Source organism: Trachinotus anak, unplaced genomic scaffold, assembly GCF_046630095.1.
Source record: "Trachinotus anak isolate AG129_WGS33_773 ecotype Australia unplaced genomic scaffold, CSIRO_AGI_Tana_v1 ptg000013l, whole genome shotgun sequence".
NCBI lineage: Eukaryota > Metazoa > Chordata > Actinopteri > Carangiformes > Carangidae > Trachinotus > Trachinotus anak.
The window spans coordinates 1,797,311-1,820,386 of NW_027273864.1; the positions used below are offsets into that span (position 1 = coordinate 1,797,311).

General features: G+C 40.2%; 1 protein-coding gene, 1 long non-coding RNA gene and 1 other non-coding gene across 3 annotated transcripts; all 3 read right to left on the reverse strand.

The window, feature by feature from the left end:
• Window positions 1–6,382: 6,382 nt before the first annotated feature.
• On the reverse strand, window positions 6,383–22,820 carry LOC139630657 (casein kinase II subunit alpha). Its single transcript, XM_071494289.1, has 13 exons — window positions 22,667–22,820; window positions 21,018–21,313; window positions 20,811–20,922; window positions 20,608–20,709; window positions 15,671–15,721; window positions 15,316–15,375; window positions 14,932–15,015; window positions 14,601–14,711; window positions 13,909–14,010; window positions 11,870–11,970; window positions 11,306–11,454; window positions 11,128–11,217; window positions 6,383–7,929 (listed from the first exon to the last, which is right to left on the reverse strand). The coding sequence occupies exons 2-13, from the start codon at window positions 21,116–21,118 to the stop codon at window positions 7,811–7,813; spliced, it is 1,182 nt and encodes a 393-aa protein (XP_071350390.1). The 5' UTR covers window positions 21,119–21,313; window positions 22,667–22,820; the 3' UTR covers window positions 6,383–7,810.
• LOC139631411 (small nucleolar RNA SNORA57) lies at window positions 15,479–15,615 on the reverse strand. The gene has a single exon (XR_011693377.1). It is a non-coding gene; the product is annotated as a small nucleolar RNA SNORA57 (small nucleolar RNA).
• Window positions 17,838–20,600, reverse strand: LOC139630659 (uncharacterized). Its single transcript, XR_011693202.1, has 2 exons — window positions 18,190–20,600; window positions 17,838–18,084 (listed from the first exon to the last, which is right to left on the reverse strand). It is a non-coding gene; the product is annotated as an uncharacterized lncRNA (long non-coding RNA).
• Window positions 22,821–23,076: the final 256 nt, after the last annotated feature.

Here is a 23,076-nt window from a genome sequence, read left to right on the forward strand (position 1 = left end):
CATCATGGAGTCTGAGCTGGAGATGGTCTGTGTGCATGTGTATATGTACAGTCTGTCAGTGAGACATGTGTTTTCCTGGCCAACTGGCTGTATATTGGTGGGGCTTGGTGGAGGTTGTTAGGAGGCTAAGAGGAACATTGCTCATCTACTTTTCTGCATGGTGTCACTTCCACATGTGTTTCAGGATGTTTGAAGACACTGAACTGCATCCAGTCTGGTAGGGTGTATGTATTGACACAGCCTAGTTTCCTAGGAATTATTTCCAAGTATTCTGTGTTCTGAACATTTAATAAGAGCATTCATTACAGATCAGTAGTGTATGGTTCATTTAGTGCAGCACTAAGAATGTGGGGGTTGGGGCCAATATTCCTGTCTCACTCTATTGTCTGTAACCCATGTCCTAATAATCAGAGTTGACATTTTTAGTATTTAACAATCACCACAATTTTTCACCTTAACAAAGGGGGGTTACCTAATCATAGCCACACCAACTAGTACATCCATAGATAAATGTAGATTAATACAAATTTATGCAATCTATGCATTATTTCTTTAAATCAAATTTGTCTTTAATTCTCACAATGTCTTTTTAAAAAATCACTATATTTGACATGATAAAATCAAATTCAGAGTAATAGTTAGGAGCCAGGGTCAAATAACCCTTTCACTGCAGAAGTCCTGCTTGATTCTTCTCCTGCAGGATTTCCAACTAGACATGTCGTCCCTCTCCTATCGGCTCCTGCAGACTTTCTAGGACAGTAGATGGCATAAGTGTTTAAACAAAATCTTTATAATCATCTACAGTATATGACCATTCTAAAAAGAAACAAAAAGCGATCAGTGACAGGACAGTGAGTGAGTGAATTAGTACCTGAGCATTAAATAAGATTAAACTTTCACTTGCTACTTCATTTGGAGAATATAGTTCACTGGAAGACAGTCACATCCATTGTTAATCCCACTAAATGGTTCCTGGTGCACTGATTAAGCATGTTGTAGTGAGCATCAGCTTTGTCAAATTGACCGTGTGTTTTTAACCATTGATACTGATGCTAATCACAAATTCCTCATTCTATCATAATCCACAATTTCCATCAGTTACAATAACAGTGTTTTAAGCATAATAATTTATCCAAGAAAAAAGAAAGACAAAACAAAGGAATGTGACAATCAGAAAGTCAAAGACAAGTTGTAAACAAACCTGTTTACAACAAACTAGTTTGTACAAAGTGAAGTCAAACTGTGTCTAAAGGCAAAAGTGTTTATACTTGTTTGACATTAAAGGTGGCGTGAAATGCTTGCAGTCATTGAGAGGGACACAATGGCTCTTATAAATTTTCTCAACAGGCCTTCATGGTGTTGAATGTATATTGAGTGAAGCTCAAACCTTAGAAATGTTCTCACCTCCACACACTTGCGAACAGAAACATATTTTTTTTTCTAACTCTTTACTGTTTAAAAACAGTTTAAAAACATCAATTTCAAGGATTAGTCAATTCCATTTCCATAATTAATGCTACAGGAGTGCATAGTCATACATAATTTTTCTTCACTCTTGGAGAGTTTGTTTAGCACTGGGCATTTCTGTTGATCATACATGTCTTTATATAAAAAAAATATTTTCAAGTATACGCATTATTATATGCAAGTATAATAAGCAGTATACACAAGGGAAGTTGTGATAAAATGATGCAGCCATGCTAGCATGTTTTCGTAGTTTTTTTTAACTGACTATTTTCTTTGTAATTTTGCTGTTAGCATCACTTTCCACTTTCCATTTTCTGTCCATGCTGCTTGGTCATTAGATTAGATTTGGTTTGAGTCTCAGACTGTGGGTGCTGTGGCGTTGTGCAGTCTAATGGCTGATGGCACAAAGGAGCCACCCCAGCACTGAGGCATGTTGCTGAATGAGTCTGTGACTGAACATGCTCCTGAGCTGTCTCAATTCAGGACAGAGGGGATGAGAGGGGTTGTCCATAATGGCTTTCAGCTTTCCTCTCATCCTCTTCTCTGTCACTGCCTCCGCACGGTTAAATTCCATCCCCATCACAGAGCTGGCTGGTTTGTTAGCGCCGCGGCTCCCTATGCCTTACTACAGCAAAGAAGACAACACTGGCCATTACAATAAGGTAGAACATCCACGGCAGCCTAATGTTAACATTAAAAGACCTGAGCCTTCTCAAAAAGAATAGTTTGCTCTGTCCCTTCTTGTAGAGACCCTCAGTGTTGTCCGAAAAGTCCAGTTTATTGTTGAGTACCCAAGTACTTGTAACTACCCACCATCTCCACCCCCTCTTCACTGATGACAGCAGGGGCAGGGGGTCTCCTTCTGCATCAGAACTCCATCACCAGCTCCTTGGTTTTCATGATCCTATAAAGCCCTCCCCGGGTCTCTACTATTGTGTTCATGACATGTGTGATGACAGGCAGAGATGACGGCCTACAGTTCTGAGTGACTGTAGCTGCCCCATGTTGTTTTCACTTTGATTTTCCCTTCTCTTTTTGAATTTTATTTCTGGTGTGACACTCTGGGCCAGACTGTAGAAACAAAATAAAGTATATAGCACAACTTCACCTGCTTCCAAGGTGCATGGAGAAAGGAAAAGGCCCAAGGATGACCCTGATGAAGGCAGCAGGCCGAAACATGTTGGTCAAATAAAGCTGTTTACTACAAGTGTTGCCGGAGTTTTGACCACTCTAGGCCAGGCCACCAGGAATTCTCTTAATGCTCCCATTATCCTTTGTTGGACTACTGGTTTTGGAAAGTTACAAAAATTGTCAGATGCAGCCACTGATTCTGACAATGAAAAGTGTCAGGAGCATTGATGTTGTGACACACAAACACTTCTTTTGAAGCCTTGATGAAGCTTTTTGACTTAATCCAGATTAACTAACCTACTTTAGTTAAGGGGTAGAACCAAAAGTGTAACGTTTGTAATAATTGTACGTTTGTAATAATTGTACAAAATTGTACAGAAAAACTGCACACACATTAAAATGAAGTACCGTCAGTGAAAGTTAAATCAGGTCTATAAATGAGAATGGATCTGAGATCTAAGTTGTGTGTAAAGAGAATTGCCATGTACCAACACACAGTAATGTCAGGTATGTTGGGCATTCCCCCATATTATTTTTCATTGTTTTGGTTTATCATAGTGTTCATTCATAATCTGATTTACTCTCACTTGATGTTCATTTGCAATAACCACTGTATTACTTTATGGTTACAATGAGTAAAGCTCACAGAGGTATTTCGGGCAGTTTAGGGACCTTGACCTTGACCTTTGACAAACAAATTCTAACTAGTTCATCCTTAAGTCCAAATGAATGTTTGTGTTCGAGTTTGAAGACGTTTCTTCAAGGTGTTCCTAAGATATAGTGTTCAGTAGACTGGGATGGATGGATGGACCGAAAACCTATAAACATGATGCCTCCAGCCCTGGCTGTCACTGGCACGGAGGCATAACGAGCTTGTCACGAATCTTAACACATGATGCACCAACCAAACTAAACCAAATTACTAACGGCACCCAATGCGCACCAGGGCCCAACCAGCTGATCAGCACGCCATGTGCCAAATCAAACAGGTAACAAAGCTTTCCAACGATCAAACAAACACAACGTAACTTTACTTAATTGTAGACGAGCCCCCACTTTGTCACAGCCTGGCTCTCACAGCCATGACAAGAAGGGAGACACACCATGCCAACGTCAAACAAGGATGTTTATTAAAGGATCAAAGCAATAAAATCATGATTCCTAACAAAACCCAACTCATGGAGTGTGACAATCAGTAAGTCAGTGTGAAGTGTATGTTGTGTGAGTGGACATGGGTGTAAGTGTTGCAAGGTGCACAAAACAAACAAATGAACAACAGAAGACCTAAAGCAGCTCCCAACACCACTGGAGATGCCAACAAAGAAAGGAGGAGCAAGAGAGACATGAGCAACAGGAAGTGCCTTTTATAGGCTGGTGAACACTGGGCCCAGGTGTCACCAGTAGGCACAAACGACCAGAGGTGTACAATACCATCACCAACAATAGGGGTCGCCACAGAGCTGCACACCCTCTCACAAGTTGAGGCAATGACATCACATGCAAAAATTGAGGGATTTTTGTCTGTTTAACCTTGAAAAACTTAAGACAGTCAAAATGTTGGTGGGACATTCTTGAAAAAAATCACACATCAACTTGCTGGTTTCAGGACAATCATCAAATATTTTTGTAACTGATTTTGCATATTTTGAAAGATATAGTGATAGACTTCTGAATTGACCACAGATTGCAGAGAGGCAAACGGTGGATGTGCTGAAGAAATTTCAGCTCACTCAGACTAGGTATAAGTTTGGAAGCTTGGAACTCTGTCCACCTTTCTGTAAAAATCTTCATACACCACTGGCACCACTTTTTTCCCTTTGTCATTATGGGTATTGTGTGTAGAATTTTGAGGTAAAAAATGAATTTAATCCATTTTGGAATAAGGCTGTAACATAACAAAATGTGGAAAAAGTGAAGCACTGTGAATACTTTCCAGATGCACTGTATTTATGGTTCCAAACTGTGAGGTGGCAGTGGTGTTGGGGGAAGGTGCAGTGGGGTCATGTTACTGGCTAAGTGTGGTAAAAGACCATGGTGTCCTGCTTTATGAGAGAAATATGTTCTTCACAGGTCGCTGTTGTTGGTGCAGCTGAGTTGGGGGCCAATGGCTGCTGTGTTTCACACTGTACACAATGTATACACATATATGAATGAATGCACATATGATATGAATGCATGTTATACTGCTTGGGAAACATGCTTGGTAAATATTTTAACATGTTTTATTTGTTCCTTTCAAGAACATTGTGAATATCACAATGGAATCACAATAGAATCTCAGAAGTGTACAGGCCATAGCATTGTAGTGGTACTTGTAGTAGCAATAATGCAGTGTATAAATAATATTTTATAAGTAAAAACCCTGCATTCAAAATTGTACATAAATACAAGTACAGTATTCAAAGCTAAATGTACTAAAAGTATAAAAAAGTAAACGTACTTGTTCAGGTAGCACGTCAGTGAGAATAATATATTATTACATAATCTTTTTAACATTCAAGGTCAACATGTAACTATCCTTAAAGTATTTCATACATTGTTGAGAAATAATTGCATAGTATTTTATGATGTACTGATTATACACTTACCCAGTTTAGTAGGTGCACCCAGGTAAAATCAAGCCTAAGGGACTGCATGAGAATTAATGGGGGCTAGGGGGCATCATAGAAGGAGGGTTATGTTTGTTTATCCTTTTTGCTGTAATATAGCTGTTTGGAGTGCATAGGGAGGGTCTTGTAACAGTCTCATCTCATTTACTTTCCTCAGCATAATCAATTAGTCGCTTTATTATTATTATTATTATATTCTGATATTTACTCTGGAATGCCAAGCTGATATTTCTTCCCAAAAGGTCATCAGCAAGTTACCTTAAAAACTGGAAGAATTAGAAGGGAAACACAGTTTCACCAGAGTTCCTTTGCTGACTACTGTATTTTCTTTTAAAAGGATTGTGGAAACAACTTGGAAGATTTTTGGTGGGGGGTGAGGGGGGCTTCACAGGGACTGTTCCCATACAATTATCCTGTTTCCATTTGTGGTCATTTGATTAACAATTAATTTGTGAAATACACCATGTTATCACAATAAAAGATAAATTAATACAGTTGTTACAATTACATTTTTACAGGGCCATGGGATTACTTAATAATGCAGGGTGCAGTTGATAATGCACTGTAGTGGTTCAAAGTACCAATCTGCAAACAACTCGACAATGAAACTGTAACTTCTGGGGCCCTTGAGATCTGAGGCCCCAAAATAGTCCTAACTTAATGGTAACACTGAGTTTCCAATTTACGTCACAGCTCAAATTTTATCAAAGTAGAACTTAATGTATTAATGAAATGCCCACATGTATCTTTAAAGCTATGTGTCGTAATTATTCCTCCAAACACCAAGAAGGAACTTTGTACTAAAGGAAGATACCCACTAGATATGTCTGAGTAAGCTTGCAGAAACCTCATCAAGTTCATACAATCTAGAATCCATTTTCACGCAGGAGGATGACTGTGGTCTTTTAGTGTGACATTATGAAGGGATCACTGCAGCAAGTATGAACAGGAGGGACACTTACAGCAATCGATGACTAAGTGTGAATTTGGGTTTTGAAATAATGAATTAAGAAACTTGGGAAGAACTTTGATGTTATCATTAAAAACAGCATAGTTTTTGTTTAGTTTTTTTAATTATCATATGCACTGTGTAACCTTTATGCAGTGTGAAAGGTGTGTGAGAAGAGTGGTCTGTGTGAGCATGAGAGATATATAAATCAGTCAGATTTACCTGATAGATAAAACACGTGTTTATTTACACAAATATTTTCAAATACTAGTCTTCTACATAAGAACATAAAAATATATACAGTGATGTAGGGACTCAAACTGCTCTGTTCGCAGGTCAAAGTATTTTTTGTAAGTATTTTCTGATTTATTTGCAAGGTTTTGAAATGGAAAAAAAAAACATTATGCGTATGTACTGCAGGGTCTAAAACTTACACTTTCAAATTCTGACACTAAAACACTGCACACAACGCCTTCAAGTGCTGTTCAACATTTCAACTTCAATACTTCCCTCAACATGGTGGAAAAGTCAATAAACTGTATTACTCATCACTAAGCTCAACTATGTCAGAACACTAATAGCACTTCAGTCACCTGGAGATGATTATTTTATCATGCTGTCATCTTATTCACTAAAACCCACATTTTCAACTTGCATCAGGGCATCTCCCTAACTCCCATAAAATAAAACTAGGTTTGAATCTCTTCTTCCAACCATCTGGGTAAACTTTGGTTATATCTTGGAGTAATTCAAAAAAGCCACTTGAAGCAATTCAAGGATCTGAAAAGCAGCACGTTTGAGAAACTTTCTTTGAGAACCTGAATGAACTTTACCTGGTTTCTTAAGAGATCAGAGTACAGCACTGGAGTTGATCAAACCACTTGATGGTAATGAACCTTATCCACAACATTTCAATACAAAACAATTTAATAATGGATGACATGACGGGGAATCACATTATCAAAAGAAGACTCGTGATCTGGTGTGGTAAGAAAGGCAAGACACTACTCTGGCAGAGAAAGTGTTTTAGTGTCATTGTGTTCACACATAGCTGGAGCACAGGACAGCACCAAACACTTCCAAAATGCTGTGATATGGAGGGTGTTCAGACTCATCTTGGGAGGTAAATTAAGTGTTTTCATCAGATCTTGTTCTTGACAATGCTGCAGTAGGAAACTACACAGGATGTGCTTTTGGTCCTGGTGGCCAGCATCTCTTTCCTTTGCGTTCTGCTGATGTACCTATTGACCAGAGCCTTCATTATCCAAACTAAAACACGCAGGGGGTTGATGAGACCCAAATCAGCCATGGACAACACTCACTCTCAGACTCACCACACACAAACATACACCGATGTATTCACTACAACCTGTGGGAAAATGGAGGGAATACCTGTATATTTCAGTTACACAGAACATTCATTTCAGATGTCAGGTTAACATGTTCGTTCAAGGAAGAAAAGGAATGCAGAAACATCTTTTTTTTACTTAGACGACAGTGTCCTTCAGCCAGGAGCTGGTGAGGCGCAGTGACACTGAGCTGACCGGATGTGGTGAGGGCTGGCAGAATGGCACCTGTCTAGTTCTTCACCCAAGCTGGGCGGTGGTGGAGGTGGGAGGGATGAGGAGGGGTGAGTGTGGAAATAGATGCGGTGTCACTGTGGGGCACCAGCAGCAGCGGGCACTGGGGTGCTCAGGGCATTGGTGGCAACAGACAGGACTGGCGTGCCAGTGAGGGGGCCCAGGGCAGTGGAGGCTGGCAAGGCAGAGATACCTGAGAAATTACAGCCACAGAGATCATTAGATCATTAGAAAACTGGCACAACAAACTGTATCCTCAGCTGCCAGACAAATTAAATATGCAAAGAGGGTGTGGTGAACCAAGACCAGGAATATATGATGAACCCATATATCATGTCATTATGTTTGGAAATTCAGAATTATAGATATCCTGTCAACTACCCCCTAATGCAGCTGAAAACACAAGAGTCACATGTCAGCGCTGTGTGTGGCTTCATTCCAAACACAGTCAGCACTGTTTCAAAGTTCGCAGTAATTCCAGTTTTACAGAGTAAAAGGTAGGCAGAAGACAACAGCAATCTAGTCTGAGTTTAATTAGCAGTGTAATGTTGTATATAAGGTTAGTTTCCTGCTCATTTCATCAGAAATTCTAATACGTTCAGTTCAGCAGTACAGCAGAAATGTATTACAGAAAGATCCAATGACGGGAGAAAAACTACTAAGATTAGCATACATCTGGTGTTGCATTTACTGCTGTACTGTCCAGTCTGAACTCTAACTTCTCACTCTCTGCCTACTAATTTACACAAAGGAAAGTGACAGAAATGTGCTAGTTGTTTTATTTCATGTATTGTTGTATTGTTTACCATAATTTTATCCTGTGAATGAATACATTGTGACACGGCTGTATGTAATGGTGTCTCTAGATGGTTCTTGTCTTAAAAGGAAACCAATTAGATACCTGTGTTCTTTTTCTTTTTTCTATATTCTCTAGCTTTTTTATATATTCTATTGTTGTCTCATGTCTTATTCATTAATAAGACAAAGGTAGCTCTTATCGATAACTTGATTAATCGATGGAATAATCCGTAGAATACTCAATTACTTAAATAATCGACAGCTGCAGCCCTACTTTATGTATAAAATAGTGATGATAATGCAGTACCTGCTATGCTACATGTGCCTATGTTAAGAGATGAGTACAGACACACTGCTTGCATGAGACGCAGGTCTACTGCGTCTCATGCAAGCATGTGTGACAGGATCTACAAGTTCAGCGTCTCACCTATTTTTTTTATGCACAACACGTCTTGTAGCCACAATAGACAGAAAAGACCTGTTGATGTCATTTACGACATCATACCACCAATAATACACAAAACTGACACCTTTCACTATAGTTTCTATGTCTAGGCTGAATCTGAACTTCTCAGACATGAAAAAAAAATTTTTTTTTTACATTTTAGAAGCTGCATGTGGGAACAGCGGTGTTTTAGAGGCATTTTCTGTCAAAGACAAATCATTAATCTATAATGAAGAGAAATCCAACATTCAAGTGTCCTGCAAACTCCATATAAACAGAGAGAGCTGCAATAAGAGCAAAGGAGCAGACACATAGCCGGTTTGAACACACGCGTTTTTCCGTGACAATGAGCTCATTGAGAGGTTTCTGAAGGCTGCTGGATTATTGAATTTCCCCTTGGGTGGATGGGTGGGTTAGGTAGGTAGGTAGGTATCTATCTATGTTTTATTTTGGAAAGAGAGCTAACTGACCAGCTCTCCCCCAACATTAGTCCACAGCAAATGCCTGGACTTGTTATGTTTGTGTTTAGCAAGCCAACAGGAATAACAATACAATGCTAAGCAGGAATGGTTATTTAATTAATGTTTCACTTATGTCTTCCACCCAGTCCCCATGTAATGTACTTTTTTGCAGTAAAGAATACAAATGTTCACTGAGTTTGTTGTTGAGTGATATTTGCGTAACATTAGTGCTAATACAACTAGAAATAGCCAACATTAGTAGCATAGTAACAATATTTAACAGATTACTTGCCAGACCTGGTATGAACATCCGTCCTGAGTGATCCGATCGCCAGTGGACAGCTCTAAGTACAGGTGTGAACGTACCCAGGATGCATTAAAGACACATTTGAGATCCGGTCCACATTTGGAGATGCTCTGAGCCACATGTAGCTACATTCTTTTATCAGTGTGAACACAAATGCGTCCTGGCCACATTGAAGGACTGCCTATTCTACTGATGTCCTCTTCCACAGTCTAATGAGTCCAAACACAGTTTCATAATAAACCGCAAATATTTTACAATTTATTAAAAAAACCTTATTTCATTGTAGAGCTGTGCGCAGCACATTGATTTGTTCAACCTTTCAATACCGCCTGCACTCACTCACACTCGCACTCTCACTCGCACTCTCTCGCACTCTCTCGCACTCTCTCGCACGCACGCACGCACGCACGCACGCACGCACGCACGCACGCACACAACTGACCTGGTCTGCCGGATCAGCAAAAAACAACACAGCATACCTGTTTATTTGTATATGAAGCAGAGAAGTGAGATCTGATCACAAGTGGACACACCAGACACACGTGGAGAAGCATTTTAAAGCCAGGTGTGAACAGACAAACTTCAAACTGACCACTCAGGTCGCATGTTAATACCAGGTCTCAACAGGGCCTAAGAGTTGGTGTTATAGTTGATGATGGTAATAATGGTCGCAGCGCTAGTAAGTTTATCAGTCATAACCTCAACTTCTCTAGCAATAAAGCTTGCATGAATTGACGCTGCCTTTTTGCCCACAACTAAACACGCAATCTAGCAGGTCACATGAACGTGCATGTTAGGGTGTGCAGCAATGGTAGAGACAGAATGAAGTATTCTTACACACTAAACACACCAAAATCTCTCTGCTCACCACCCTCTGCCATACTACGTGAGCATGTTCTTAGTTAAGTTCTAGCCATCTATGAGCAAAACAAAAGCCATGTTACAGTGCTTTATGCCACACAACCAAGTGCTGTTGAATTAGGAGTACTGAGGAGTTATTGGAGACAGAGAGCTGCAGGGAATAATTCATTTTTTATTAGGTTTTACTGGCTTAATTTATGTTTACTTTATACATTTTTGCAAGAAAAACCTTCTGGGAGGTATTTGGTTAATTTTATCTATTTAAAATTTCAGTTTTTTAAATGCTGCACCCTGAACTTATTTTTTCAAAATATGTTATATATGTTGAAATGCTCCATTTTACAGTATTTAGGCCCAGTCTACCCCCTCTTATACTGAAATAAAGACAAGAATATGTAATTCAAATGGACATTTTGTATCTATTGCGTTGTGTATGGTTAAAGTTTAACAAGAAGCAGCTCTGAAAGATCTAAAGGATGCTTATAACAGTAACTTTATGGCATTTATGTTTCGTCTCACCTGTGATCATGCTGGCTGTGCTAACAGCTGTGTTCCCACTGGGCAGGTTGGCTGATCCGGCCACACGAGACTGATCTTTCACAATGGGGACTGCGGGAACAGCAAATAGAAATAAATCACTTATTTTATCTTTAGATTTCATTCTTATAAACAATACCCTGACTGTTTGAGGGCATACAGAAGTATGGGTGATCCATGGCCTCATGGGCAGTCAGCCGGGCTTGGTGGTCATAGCGCAGTAGCTTGTCCAAGAAATCCAGAGCCTCTGGGCTGACCAAGTGCTGGTTCTCACTGTGGACAAACCTCTCCCACCGCTTACGAGAATGCCTATATGCAAAAAACAAAATAAAAAACACTGACAATCAATTTTTGAAACACAACTGTGACAATCAAACCCACAGAACCAAAGAACTGGGACAAACCTGAGCTAAATTTCAAGTGCCATAGCAAAGTGTCTGAATACTTACGTCAGTGTGACATTTCGGTCATTTCTAAAATTTCTGTTATCATTTTGTCATTATGGGGTATTGACTGTGGACCAATGAGGGAAAATTATTTTTTTTAATTTTAGTATGAGGCTGCAACAGAACAAAATGTGAAACACATGAAAGGGTTCGGACACTCTCTGAATGCACTGTAGCCTTTTTTCTCCAATGTAGGTGCTAAGAATGCTAACAAAACAAAAGCATGCATAGCCATGACATCATCGTCATCATCATGTTACTGCAGTAACAACTCTCACCTTCCCAGAATGTCATTGAAGCGAGGTTCCAGCTCAATGTTGTACTTGTCAATGTAGTCGTAGAGGTCTTCAGTTCCCAGAACCTTGGCTATTCTCACCAACTAGAGGAGAACAAACAGCCTGTCACCTTACATAAAATACTGGGTAATCGCAAATAATGAGATCTGTGACCAGAAATATATCAATGCTACCCAAACTACCCACAATAACAATGGAGGAATAATACCATTTAAGTCAAGTTTCATTGTAAGTCATAGTTTGCCATTAATGGAGCAGCTTGTGACCATCACGGCCTTTCAAGAGACAAGACTTATGTGGCTTTTACTATTAAGTAGCCACAGAAAGTCTGTCCAAATACATCAGGCACAGTGTATCAAAAAACTTCAGACCCAGGGCTCCAGAATAACTTTTTTTTCACCACTGTCCTGAACCCGTCCCGAAGTGAGCGTGAACCATCGCAAAATCAAAATGCCATAAACACACACACAGACAGAGATTCTTGGTTTATAGATTAGATAGACATAAGCTGCCTGCAGCAGCCCTGTTTCTGCTCTTGATCAAATACATTAGAGGCTGTAGTTGTCAGTATTTCCTTCTATTCAAGGATGGAGTGGAAATAAAAATCAGCCAGAACCCATCTGGAGACACCTTCACATGTAGCCTGTGTCACACTTTACAAGAATCAAGAATTACGATGATTTCCAGAACAATACTTGAAATAGAACAACTGACACATTAAGTAGTTCTTATTTTTACCTTCCTCTGTATAAGTTTGTAGCTATAAGAGTGAGATATAAGAGTTCAGACTGAACAGTACAGTAGTAAATTCAACACCAGACATATTTTTCCTCCTTCACTAGGTCTTTCTGTAATAAAATTCAGTAGATCTGAGTGATCACACAGACTCTGCTGCTCTGCTCCTCCTGTCTGTCAGTGCAGTTACTGCTGCTGGATCAACAACTAGCCTTCTTGAAACATCTGGATTTTTCTGGATCTCACTTTTTCTCTCAGATTTTAAGCCATTGTTTTTTTTTTACTTTGTAATCCATGTAAATGAGTCAGACAGTCGACCGCTGCGTCAGTGTTTTAACAATGACAAAGATACAAACACATAAACGGTGAGCGGGTGGGAACCAAACTTAATTATATAGGGACACAGTGAGGGAGATGAGGCCACACAGAGCCACAGTGTCAGTCTGCTCCACCGGGCTGGTCACATCTCTCTCTCTCCCTCCCTTGTCCCCACAATTAGCTCTGCCCACCAGGAATCTTCCCGTGCCTCCTGATCAGCCCTCCGTGCCCGGTATTCACTGTCAGTCAGAACATGAATCGTTTTACTACTAATCAGTAGAGGGTGTGTCCCGGCTCACATCTCTGTTAGTCCCAAACATATTTTCTATTGCCCCCGGGACGTCATTAGTCTTGAGCCCACTTCATTTTTTTTTTCCCACACCTTGTTATGTTGCAGCCAATGTCAAAAAAACATTTTTCCCTCATCGATCTTCAATTTCTGTTTTCAAAGTGAAAACAGAAATTGGAGATGTTTGTCCTCCTGACGTAAATTCAGGCCCTTCTCTATGATTACTCAGTTTGGCCAAGCAGTCAGCTCTAGGAAGAGTGACTTCCTTGTTGTTCCAAGTTATTCCAAACTTCTTCCGAAATGTTTTTGTAGCCTTCCCCAGATCTGTGCCTAAACACAATCAAAAACACAGTCTCTGAGCTCTGCAGGCAGTTCCTTCCTCCTCATGGTTTTTGCTCTGATATGCAGTGTGAGCTGTGAGACCTTATACTGACAGGTATGTATCTTTCCACATCATGTGCAATCAGCTGTCCTAAACTTCTGGACTCAATTTTCAGTTTTATACACACACACACACACACTTTTTTTGTTTGTATGTTTTTTGTTGTTTTTCCTTTTTAATACATTTACAAAATAAATCTGTATTTGCATTGTCATTATGGACCATTGAGTGAAGATTGAAGGAGTCTGAAGACTTTTTAAATGCACTGTATCAGCTACTGAAGGGCTTTCTGTTTACCTGGTCATAGTTGTCATGGCCATGGAAGAAGGGCTCCTTCCTGAAGATCATGCTTGCCAGCATACAGCCAAGGCTCCACATATCCAGACTGTAGTCATACATCTGAAACACACAGAACAAGTCTTAAAGGAGCACAGATCAAATGAAAACAGGCAAATTTTCATCCAGACCTATTGTAGTAAAGCACCATCTATGGATAAGTACCTCAACCCAACATCAAATAACCTGAACTATCCCTTTAAGCTACAAGCTCTGCAAGAATGTGCCATATTTTACAACATGCGACTTGACTTCTATGCTTTGCTTTCTGCTGTGTATGTGTTGGATGATCTGCTAATTTCACTCCCTGGTTTATTCAAATGATTATAAAAAGAGCCAACTTTAAAAGGTATATAATTGCAGGTTTTGCTTATGATGTTTTGAAACACCATTCAAAGGTGACCCCTCTTACCAGCAACAAGACCTTGCCATCGGTGCACATGCCCAAACAACTGCAATGACCATAGCTTTGAGAAGTACCATCTGCAACTCCCCTCTGAAACACTAACATGTGACCAGCAGTGTCTCAGATGGTGTGACTGATAAAGCAAGACCAATGCAAAGCAAAGGGTCTTACAGAAGGATCTCAACTAACACCTAACAAAATTAAAATATGCCAAATCCACCTGAAGTATACTATCCCACAGGCATACCTGATAGTCCACCAGGAGTTCAGGTCCTTTGAAGTAACGTGAGGCGACTCTGACATTATACTCCTGTCCTGGATGGTAAAACTCTGCCAGACCCCAGTCAATAAGGCGTAACTATACACAAAGAAATTAAGCAAAGTAAATTCACATTTACTTATTTGTTTCATGTTACTGAATTAATGAATGCAAGCACATAATAAAGGAAAAGAACAGGCAAACAGAAACCTACACAACAACATAAATGATCAAACTTGGTTAATAGTCTAATTAAATAATTAAGATAATTTTTGTTTTGGCCAACAGTGCACAAACAGGGATTGTGTTTATCACTCACCTTGCGGTGTTCATGATCAATCATTACATTATGCGGCTTCACATCTCTATGCATAATTCCCATGCTGTGGCAGTAGTCCAGGGCCTACAGAAAAGTGTAGAGGGACTTTGTTATCCATCAGTCAAAAGGTTTTTCTTCCAAGTAATTCCAAAACAGTAACAAAATACACAAAGATGCTGTGTACTGGACAACACACAGTGTTGATGGAAAAACCAGAGATGAGGCATAGTACTGTGTGAGAACACAAGCATGCACAAAACCAAAAAAAAGTCAAACAAAAACAGGCTTCTTTCAAAAGTCTTGTTTGAGGACTTAATGCTTCACCAGCCTCAGGACGTTTAAAGGTTACAACATTATGAGCTCAGAGGCAGCTGGAGGACACACCTTGAGGATCTCATACATGTAGAACCGAATGTCATAGTCTGTCAAGGTCTGGTACAGTTGCTGGAAACCAAAACAAAGTCATTAGTCTTTCTATTGTAATTTCCCACAGTGAACAGGCAGCACACATTCATGGAACAGTGAAACATCATACAGCACCTGGTAAGATTGTGCCAGTGACTGAGGATAGAACCAGAAGATGGTTGACTTTCTGGCACCGAAGACATAACACTGGACTTTTATTTTCCTCCATCACATACACACACGTGTACAGAAAAACCACTAGTATGCCAAGAAAGGAGGTATCCATTATCTCATACAATAAAGGTTTATATAATATTGAAAGTTTAGTTCCTACCTTGAAGTCTGTGTTGTTGACATGTTCAAAGACCAAAGCAGGTGTGCGGGACTGGAAAATATAAAAGTTGTGTATTTAATATGTTGTGATCTCAACTAACAATATCAACCACTAAGTTAGTTAAATTAAATTACACTAAGCAGTTAAATTCATCTGTTTGGCTGAAACAGATACTGTAATACGCTATGGCACTAATGCAAACTCTGTATGAACCAAGTAGGCAACCACACTGTGAGCAACACTATGGCTAAATACAAATACTGTATGTCCATTCATTTCCTGTAGACACAACGCAGGGAACATCAGCCAGCATATGGACAATGGTCAGATATTGGCCATCACAATTCAAATTTCATTTCTTCTGATTTCTAATAAGAGGATTACCAGCTTCACCAACAATGAGGTAAAATGTAGCCGTTCAGAACTTATTTCTATACTTTGATTTTAAATTCTAGGTAACTGGCACCTCCAAAACAAGGCTTTTAGCTGTTGAATTCAATGTTGAGAATGTTTATGAAAACTGCTGATGGGTCATAACTCTGACCACAGCCACAAATCATAATTTGTTGCTTACAGTGTGAACTAGCAAATATCTTTGTTTTATATGCTATTAATCTGCATCTAAAATCACAAGTTGCCAGGGCCGAAGAAATGTGTTAAAACTGCCTGACTTGTCTGAACAATCAAAAGGTATTTAACTTAAAATAATGTAAATGGAACCATAAAATTTTATGGTGTTTTTACTTGTGTTTTATCTAAAAGCAATGGTCTGCAATTTATTTTCTGTACCCTGGTTATCAACAAACTGCATCATCAAACACTATTGATTATCTTATATGGAGAGAGGTGTTCTGGTGTCTCCTTTTCATTTCTTCACCAATTCAGTAAAACACTAAATACAAAGAACACAACGACTCTTATCATTTCCTTGTGTGTGAAAACTACATTGTAAACGCTGCTGATTTTGGCTGGACAGGCCATGAAACAGCCCTACATCTGCAAATGTCCATGGCTGAGTGGCAGAGTTGAGTGAGTGATGAAGTTACACCATTCGGGGCAGTGTTAGACTTTTCCCATTGGTCATTGCTCTTTCCAAATGATTTGGTGTGAACAGTTTCTATTATGTCATCCGGAGGTGTTTACAGTGGGTTGACAACAGTTTTCATTATTACTTCAAATAGCGATGGGGGCCATTATATACTTCAACTGCAGAAGGTTACACATACATGCATAGGCTCTATTGGGCAGCCTCACAGACACACCCAGGTAGATAAAATCAATCTGTCTGAACTTTATTAAATCTTACACTAGAACAACTCTTTAAAATTGACTAATTCTTGCCCACACGCCTGTCTGAGTTGTGTGTGCTGCAGTAACAGCAGTAACTAGTAAGTGGGGACAAGAGGCTTCCCTATATACAGCCACTTAGCTATCTACCATCATCTACCAATAGGCTCCATATGGGACATTTAGGCAATATCTGTAAATTGAAGCTACACAAAATAACCTGGGTTAAACTCCACAACTAAAAAGCAGCAAACTTTAGCTACCTAATTTTGCAGTGTCACTACAAACAACAAGTCAAGTTATTGTTGTTTGTTGACCTTGCACATACACTCACTGGCCACTTTCTTAGATACACCCTGCTAGTACTGAGTTGGACCCCCTTTTACCTACAGAACTGCCTTAATTCTTCGTGGCATAGGTTGCTGCAGATTTGTCGGCTGCACGTCCATGATGCAAATCTCCCGCTCCACCACATCCCAAAGGTGCTCTATTGGATTGAGATCTGGGGACTGGAGGCCATTTGAGTACAGTGAACTCATTGTCATGTTAAAGAAACCAGTTTGAGATGATTTGAGCTTTGTGACATGGTGCTTTATCCTGCTGGAAGCAGCCATCAAAAGATGGGTACACTGTGGTCATAAAGGGATGGACATGGTCAGCAACAACACCCAGGTCGGCTATGGCGTTTAAACGATGCTCAGTTGGTATTAAGGGGCCCAAAGTGTGCCAAGAAAATATTCCCCACACCATTACACCACCACCACCAGCCTGAACCGTTGATACAAGGGAGGATGGATCCATGCTTTCATGGTGTTGACGAAAAAAATCTGACCCTACCATCCAAACGTTGCAGCAGAAATCGAGACTCATCAGACCAAGCAACATTTTTCTAATCTTCTATTGTCCAATTTTGGTGAGCCCATGTGAACTGTAGCCTCAGTTTCTTGTTCTTAGCTGACAGGAGTGGCACCCGGTGTGATCTTCTGCTGCTGTAGCCCATCTGCTTCAAGATTCGATGTGCTGTGCATTCAGAGATGCTCTTCTGCATACCTTGGTTGTAACAAGTGGTTATTTGAGTTATGCCTGTGAATATTCTCATTTGTCCAGGTCATAGAGGTATTTAACCTCTGGGAGGGGTTTCACAAGGCTGATGATGTCATTGGTTCCCTTTGTGCTCCATGTGCCAACGACTGTCGTGAAGCCTTGTGAAACCCCTCCCAGAGGTTAAATACCTGGGTCTCCACACCAGATAGTTGGACCAGTCCCAGCCTGGTCAGGTGCGAGAAAGAACTGATGAAGCCTCTTGGATGAGAGGTGAAACGTCTTCCTAGACAAATAACCAAGTCCAGTTGCTTTCGATTTAAAACTCCTTTGAGTTATTTGAGTTATGTTGCCTTCCTATCAGCTCAAGGCGGTCTGGCCATTCTCCTCTGATCTCTGGCATGAACAAGGCATTATTGCTCAGAGTACTGCCGCTCACTGGATATTTTCTCTTTTGCGGACCATTCTCTGTAAACCCTAGAGATGGTCGTGTGGAAAAATCCCAGTAGATCAGCAGTTTCTGAAATACCGTATTTTCCGGACTATAAGGCGCACTTAAAAGCCTTTAATTTTCTCAAAAAACGACTGTGCGCCTTATAATCCGGAGCGCCTTATATATGGATTAATTCTGGTTGTGCTTACTGACCTCGAAGCGATTTTGTGTGGTACATGGCGCTCACGGCGCTCTGTCAAAATGTTTTAGTACGACTTTGGTAAACTACAAAGCCGCACCGCTTGCAGCATTACGGCTATCATAGTCAGGAGCGTCGCGGAGTAATACATACCGTGCTTCACCATAATATTACAGTGTGCGTGTATAAGGACCTATAAGGAGTTATTGTGAATACGCTAACATTTGATTTAGTGGTATCAGACTGTGTTTTTTTTTACGTGTTACAACTGAACAAGGTTGGGAGTTATTGTGAATACGTTCATTAACGTTTGAACAATGTTGGGAGTTATTGTGAACGTGTTTAATAAAGTCTGACTGACTTATCTGACTGTCTTGTTTCGCTTAATGCGCCTTATAGTCCGGTGCGCCTTATATATGAAAAAAGTTCGAAAATAGACCATTCATTGACAGTGCGCCTTATAATCCAGTGCGCCCTATAGTGCGGAAAATACGGTACTCAGACCAGCCTGTCTGACCCCAGCAACCATGCCACATTCAAAGTCACTTAAATCACCTTTCTTCCCCATTCTGATGCTCAGTTTGAACTTCAGCAGGTCGTCTTAACCATGTCTACATGCCTAAAATGCATCAAGTTGCTGCCATGTGACTGGCTGATTAGATATTTGCATTAACAAGCAGTTGAACAGGTGTACCTAATAAAGTGGCCGCTGAGTGTATACAATGTATAGTTTTAATATAGAAAATTATTTTTGAATAGCATTTTGTCTTGAGTTCATGTCACAGAAAAAAGAAGGCTTTGTCAAAACCTAGTATGTGGCTAGACCATATAATATGATCAACGTGTGAAATTGTAGGTGTAGATGAAAACTGTTATGGAAACGCTGTAAAAAACTGACATCTTCTGTTTTGTGTTTACATTCTGACTAGTGTAAGCTAGTTTCAGCCCATTATATGTTTGTTTCTCTCCTTATCTCTGTGCTCACATATACAGTATTACAGTATATACTGCTGAATTCCCAATAAAACTGTTTTCATTTAAATGTTCTTCTGTTTCTGAACAATCTGAAATTGATCCCGTGACGCACAAGCAGTAGCCTGATTGTTCACACCAGAAGCTCATTTCATCACAGTGGTCAACAAGCAATTCTGCTCCTCTGCTCTAATGTGATCACATACAAATTAGTCTTTATAATAACCTCATAAATGTATAACATAGAGCTGTTTATGTGTTCCTGGATGAGCACAGCCTCTCTTTAGTGATGTGTCAGTCACCAGCAATGCAGCTCTTTGAGCAATGGCCAATGGGGATACTCCCACACTTGGCCAGCTGACCAATGGTGTAACTTCATGACTAAAACAAAGAGCATTTGGTTGACCAATGATGAAATCCAATCATTCCAAATTCAGATTTAACTTTTTGGTCATGTCGCTCAGCCCTACATTCAACTTTTCACACAAACTGTTATGCTGATATTATCGTTTGTACTGGACTTTTTTTCTTACATCTAGTTTCTGTATCATTCTCCTACACATTGATCCGCTAAGGCTGCTAACCTGCAAGTTGCTCTTTATCCTTAAAAGTCAAAACAGAATTTTTTAAAATTTGGCTTTAAAATGCTTATAATGGCACTGACATAATATAATAACAGTGCACTTTTATTCCACTCTTTGGAGAAAGCCCTGGCACAATCGAATACAAGACTGTATAACTGCTTACATACATCTAGCTTAAAGCCATAACTTGCTGAGTACTTACAGAAACATACTTCTCCAAGCCAAGTGAAATTGATAAGCTTGCACAGGTGGCTGGTTCACCACGCTATTGCTACAGTAGTCATATTTCAGAAACCCCATAGTTTAAAAATGTAAAACATGTTATCAGATAAACACAAAGAATATATAATTTATATAAGGCAATTGCTATAACCATGATCAAAGATTCAAGTGTTCCTACAAATCATTATACTTTACTTACTACTGGGTCTTTCACAATATCAATGAGGGAGATTACGTTAGGACCTCCACGTAAATTCTCCAAAATCTTAATTTCACGCTTTATTTTCTTTTTCTTCACAGGCTAAAGGGGAAAGAGTGAGACAGTTAGATGTAATGAAAAAGAGGCTGACCATTCGATCAGAGACACTGACTCAATTTAGACCTGTCTTTGTATAGATTTACCTTCAGTATCTTCACCACCACCTTCTCATTATTGGTGATGTTGATTGCCTCAAAAACTTCACTGTACTTGCCACGTCCTAGCTTCCGCACCAACTGAAAGTCATCCTGGTTTCTGTGGAGGAAAAATCCCAACCAAACATCAGTTGGGTTGAAGCATTCCCCAACAGCATGCTGCAAGTGTTATGTGTGGGTCAACAAGATATTTACCCCCATTCAACCACGTGGGACTCGTAGTCCCAGTACTCCCTGGGCCGGTGAGTGTTGACCTCAGTGTACACACGGGCCCGGCTTGGCACGGGTCCTGACATGTCCGACAGCTTGGCGGATGTGGTGGGGAGATCTTACTGCAGCAGAAGGCGGTCGGAGTACAGGGAGGATGGGTGGAATGAGTGGAGCTGATCCCAACAGGCCAAGGGGTTTTTTTGTGGGGTGGGAGGGGGGAAGGGGGGGTTGTTTGAGGATGGGGGAGGGGGAGGGGGGGCACCAGGGGCACGGTGTAATAGCTAACAAAGAAGTTAGGAGAAAATTAAAGATTAGAGAAACCAAATTCCTGATTAATCATGCTACATCACAGTGTTGCAGTACCTTCATCACCAGTGTATGCACAGTGTCCATCCATACATACACAATGATATGAAATGAATAAACCCCACAAATTCCCACGCCAGTTTGTTTGGCATTGACCCTAATGAATTTATCAGAATCATCATGAATTGTCTGTTTGTCCATCCCTTGACAATGAAGAAAACAGCATGCTAGCTACTGAAAGGCTAGCTGAAGCTAAAAGACCTTTAACTTTTACTCTCTCACAAAGTAAATGTGAGATGATGTGGAAATAACTACTTCAGATCTAACATTTGAGTTAGGGTTCATGAGTGAGGGTAAAATGCAGCATATGATTTAGAGGTGGATTGTAGGAGCAGGCTTTTTATCAGACTGCTGTGGCGAGGGGGGAGCTGAGGCTTAACCTCACAAATTGTGCTCATCAGCTCTAGGTAGTGGCAAGATAGAGGTGGCCAAAATGAGTTTCAATCATAGGGCTCGCTTATGACACCTGTCATGCCATCTAGTACCAAGTCAGAGAACACCATAAAGCCTACATAGAACCCCACCGGTCCGTACACAGCTCAGCTTCTGTGCTGGTATTCTTCTTCTACAAACTGAGAGCGCACCGAGCTAGACCTACATCGGGTAAACCACTGACTATGTTTAAGTGTACCATACAACCCCACGTCGAATAACCCGAACTACCACTTTAACTTACCTTATCGACTGCTCCGAAGTCTCAATTCTTCCAGTGTAACACGCACGTAAGAATTTTCTACATAGTTCTAAGTTTCTGTTAACAACTGGATATTTAATTGTTTGTAATCCAACGCTTCATCATGAATGAAAATCCTTTCCGGATCGACCCGATCAACTCCTTCATTCGGCATTAGCTAGACCAATCGACACCAAATTCAGTAGAAATTTGAATTTCACAAAAGCTTGCACAGTCATCTTGCACCAAAAGGCATAATGATGGGTACATAAATTATTTGCACCATTTGCTCAAAGTTATTTGTACACAGTTACTCACTTGAAATGATTAGACATTCGCTAAGTTAACAATCTATGGAAATACGAATAAAACTAAAGATTTTGGGGTTTTAAGAATTTTTTTCAGACACTGACTACAAAACTGTAATTTCTTAATTTGGTGTAAACAGAAGGTGTGCGAAACTTAACGCCTCTAACTGGGCCCTAGTTGCTAGCCTGCCATCCTTAGCACATTTAAGGTTAGCACTAGTAAATTTCCACTGAGAATAGGAGCCGGCATTGTAAACAGCAGAAAAAAATTGCGAGTGGATATTTACCCCCTTGGTCACCTCGAAGACCGAAATGCTTCCCAACAAGCTGATATTTGTCAGGCCAACGGTTCTCGCCCCCTCCGTCGCCGGTGTTTCTGTAACAGTGTGTAATCACGACGGTACCAGAGACAAAATGGCTGACCACAGCCACCTACGTATCCGGGTGTTGTAACGGGGGCCTTGGAGGGACAACCACTACAAAGTCGCAGACCAAGGCTGCGGTCAAAAAGTCAAAAATTTACTTTCCTGACCACTAATCCTTGATCTACATGGAAAAACGTCACGAAGTGTAGGAAAGACGGGTAGAAGAACTCACAAGGACCGAGGAAAAGACAACCGAAGAGAATCTGACAGCACTTACTATAGGCTTTTTTAAAAAAAACAAAAAAAAAACACTTTATTCATAACACCTGGAT

What these genes read in the sequence shown, in the direction of transcription:
- LOC139630657 (XM_071494289.1), bottom strand. Translation starts at nt 21,118, where the DNA reads ATGTCAGGACCCGTGCCAAGCCGGGCCCGTGTGTACACTGAGGTCAAC. An exon ending in TGGTGGTGAAGATACTGAAG is followed by an intron (nt 20,710 to 20,810) that starts GTAAATCTATAC and finishes TTTCCCCTTTAG; the next exon opens with CCTGTGAAGAAAAAGAAAAT. An exon ending in CACAGCCAGCATGATCACAG is followed by an intron (nt 7,930 to 11,127) that starts GTGAGACGAAAC and finishes GTAATTTCTCAG; the next exon opens with GTATCTCTGCCTTGCCAGCC.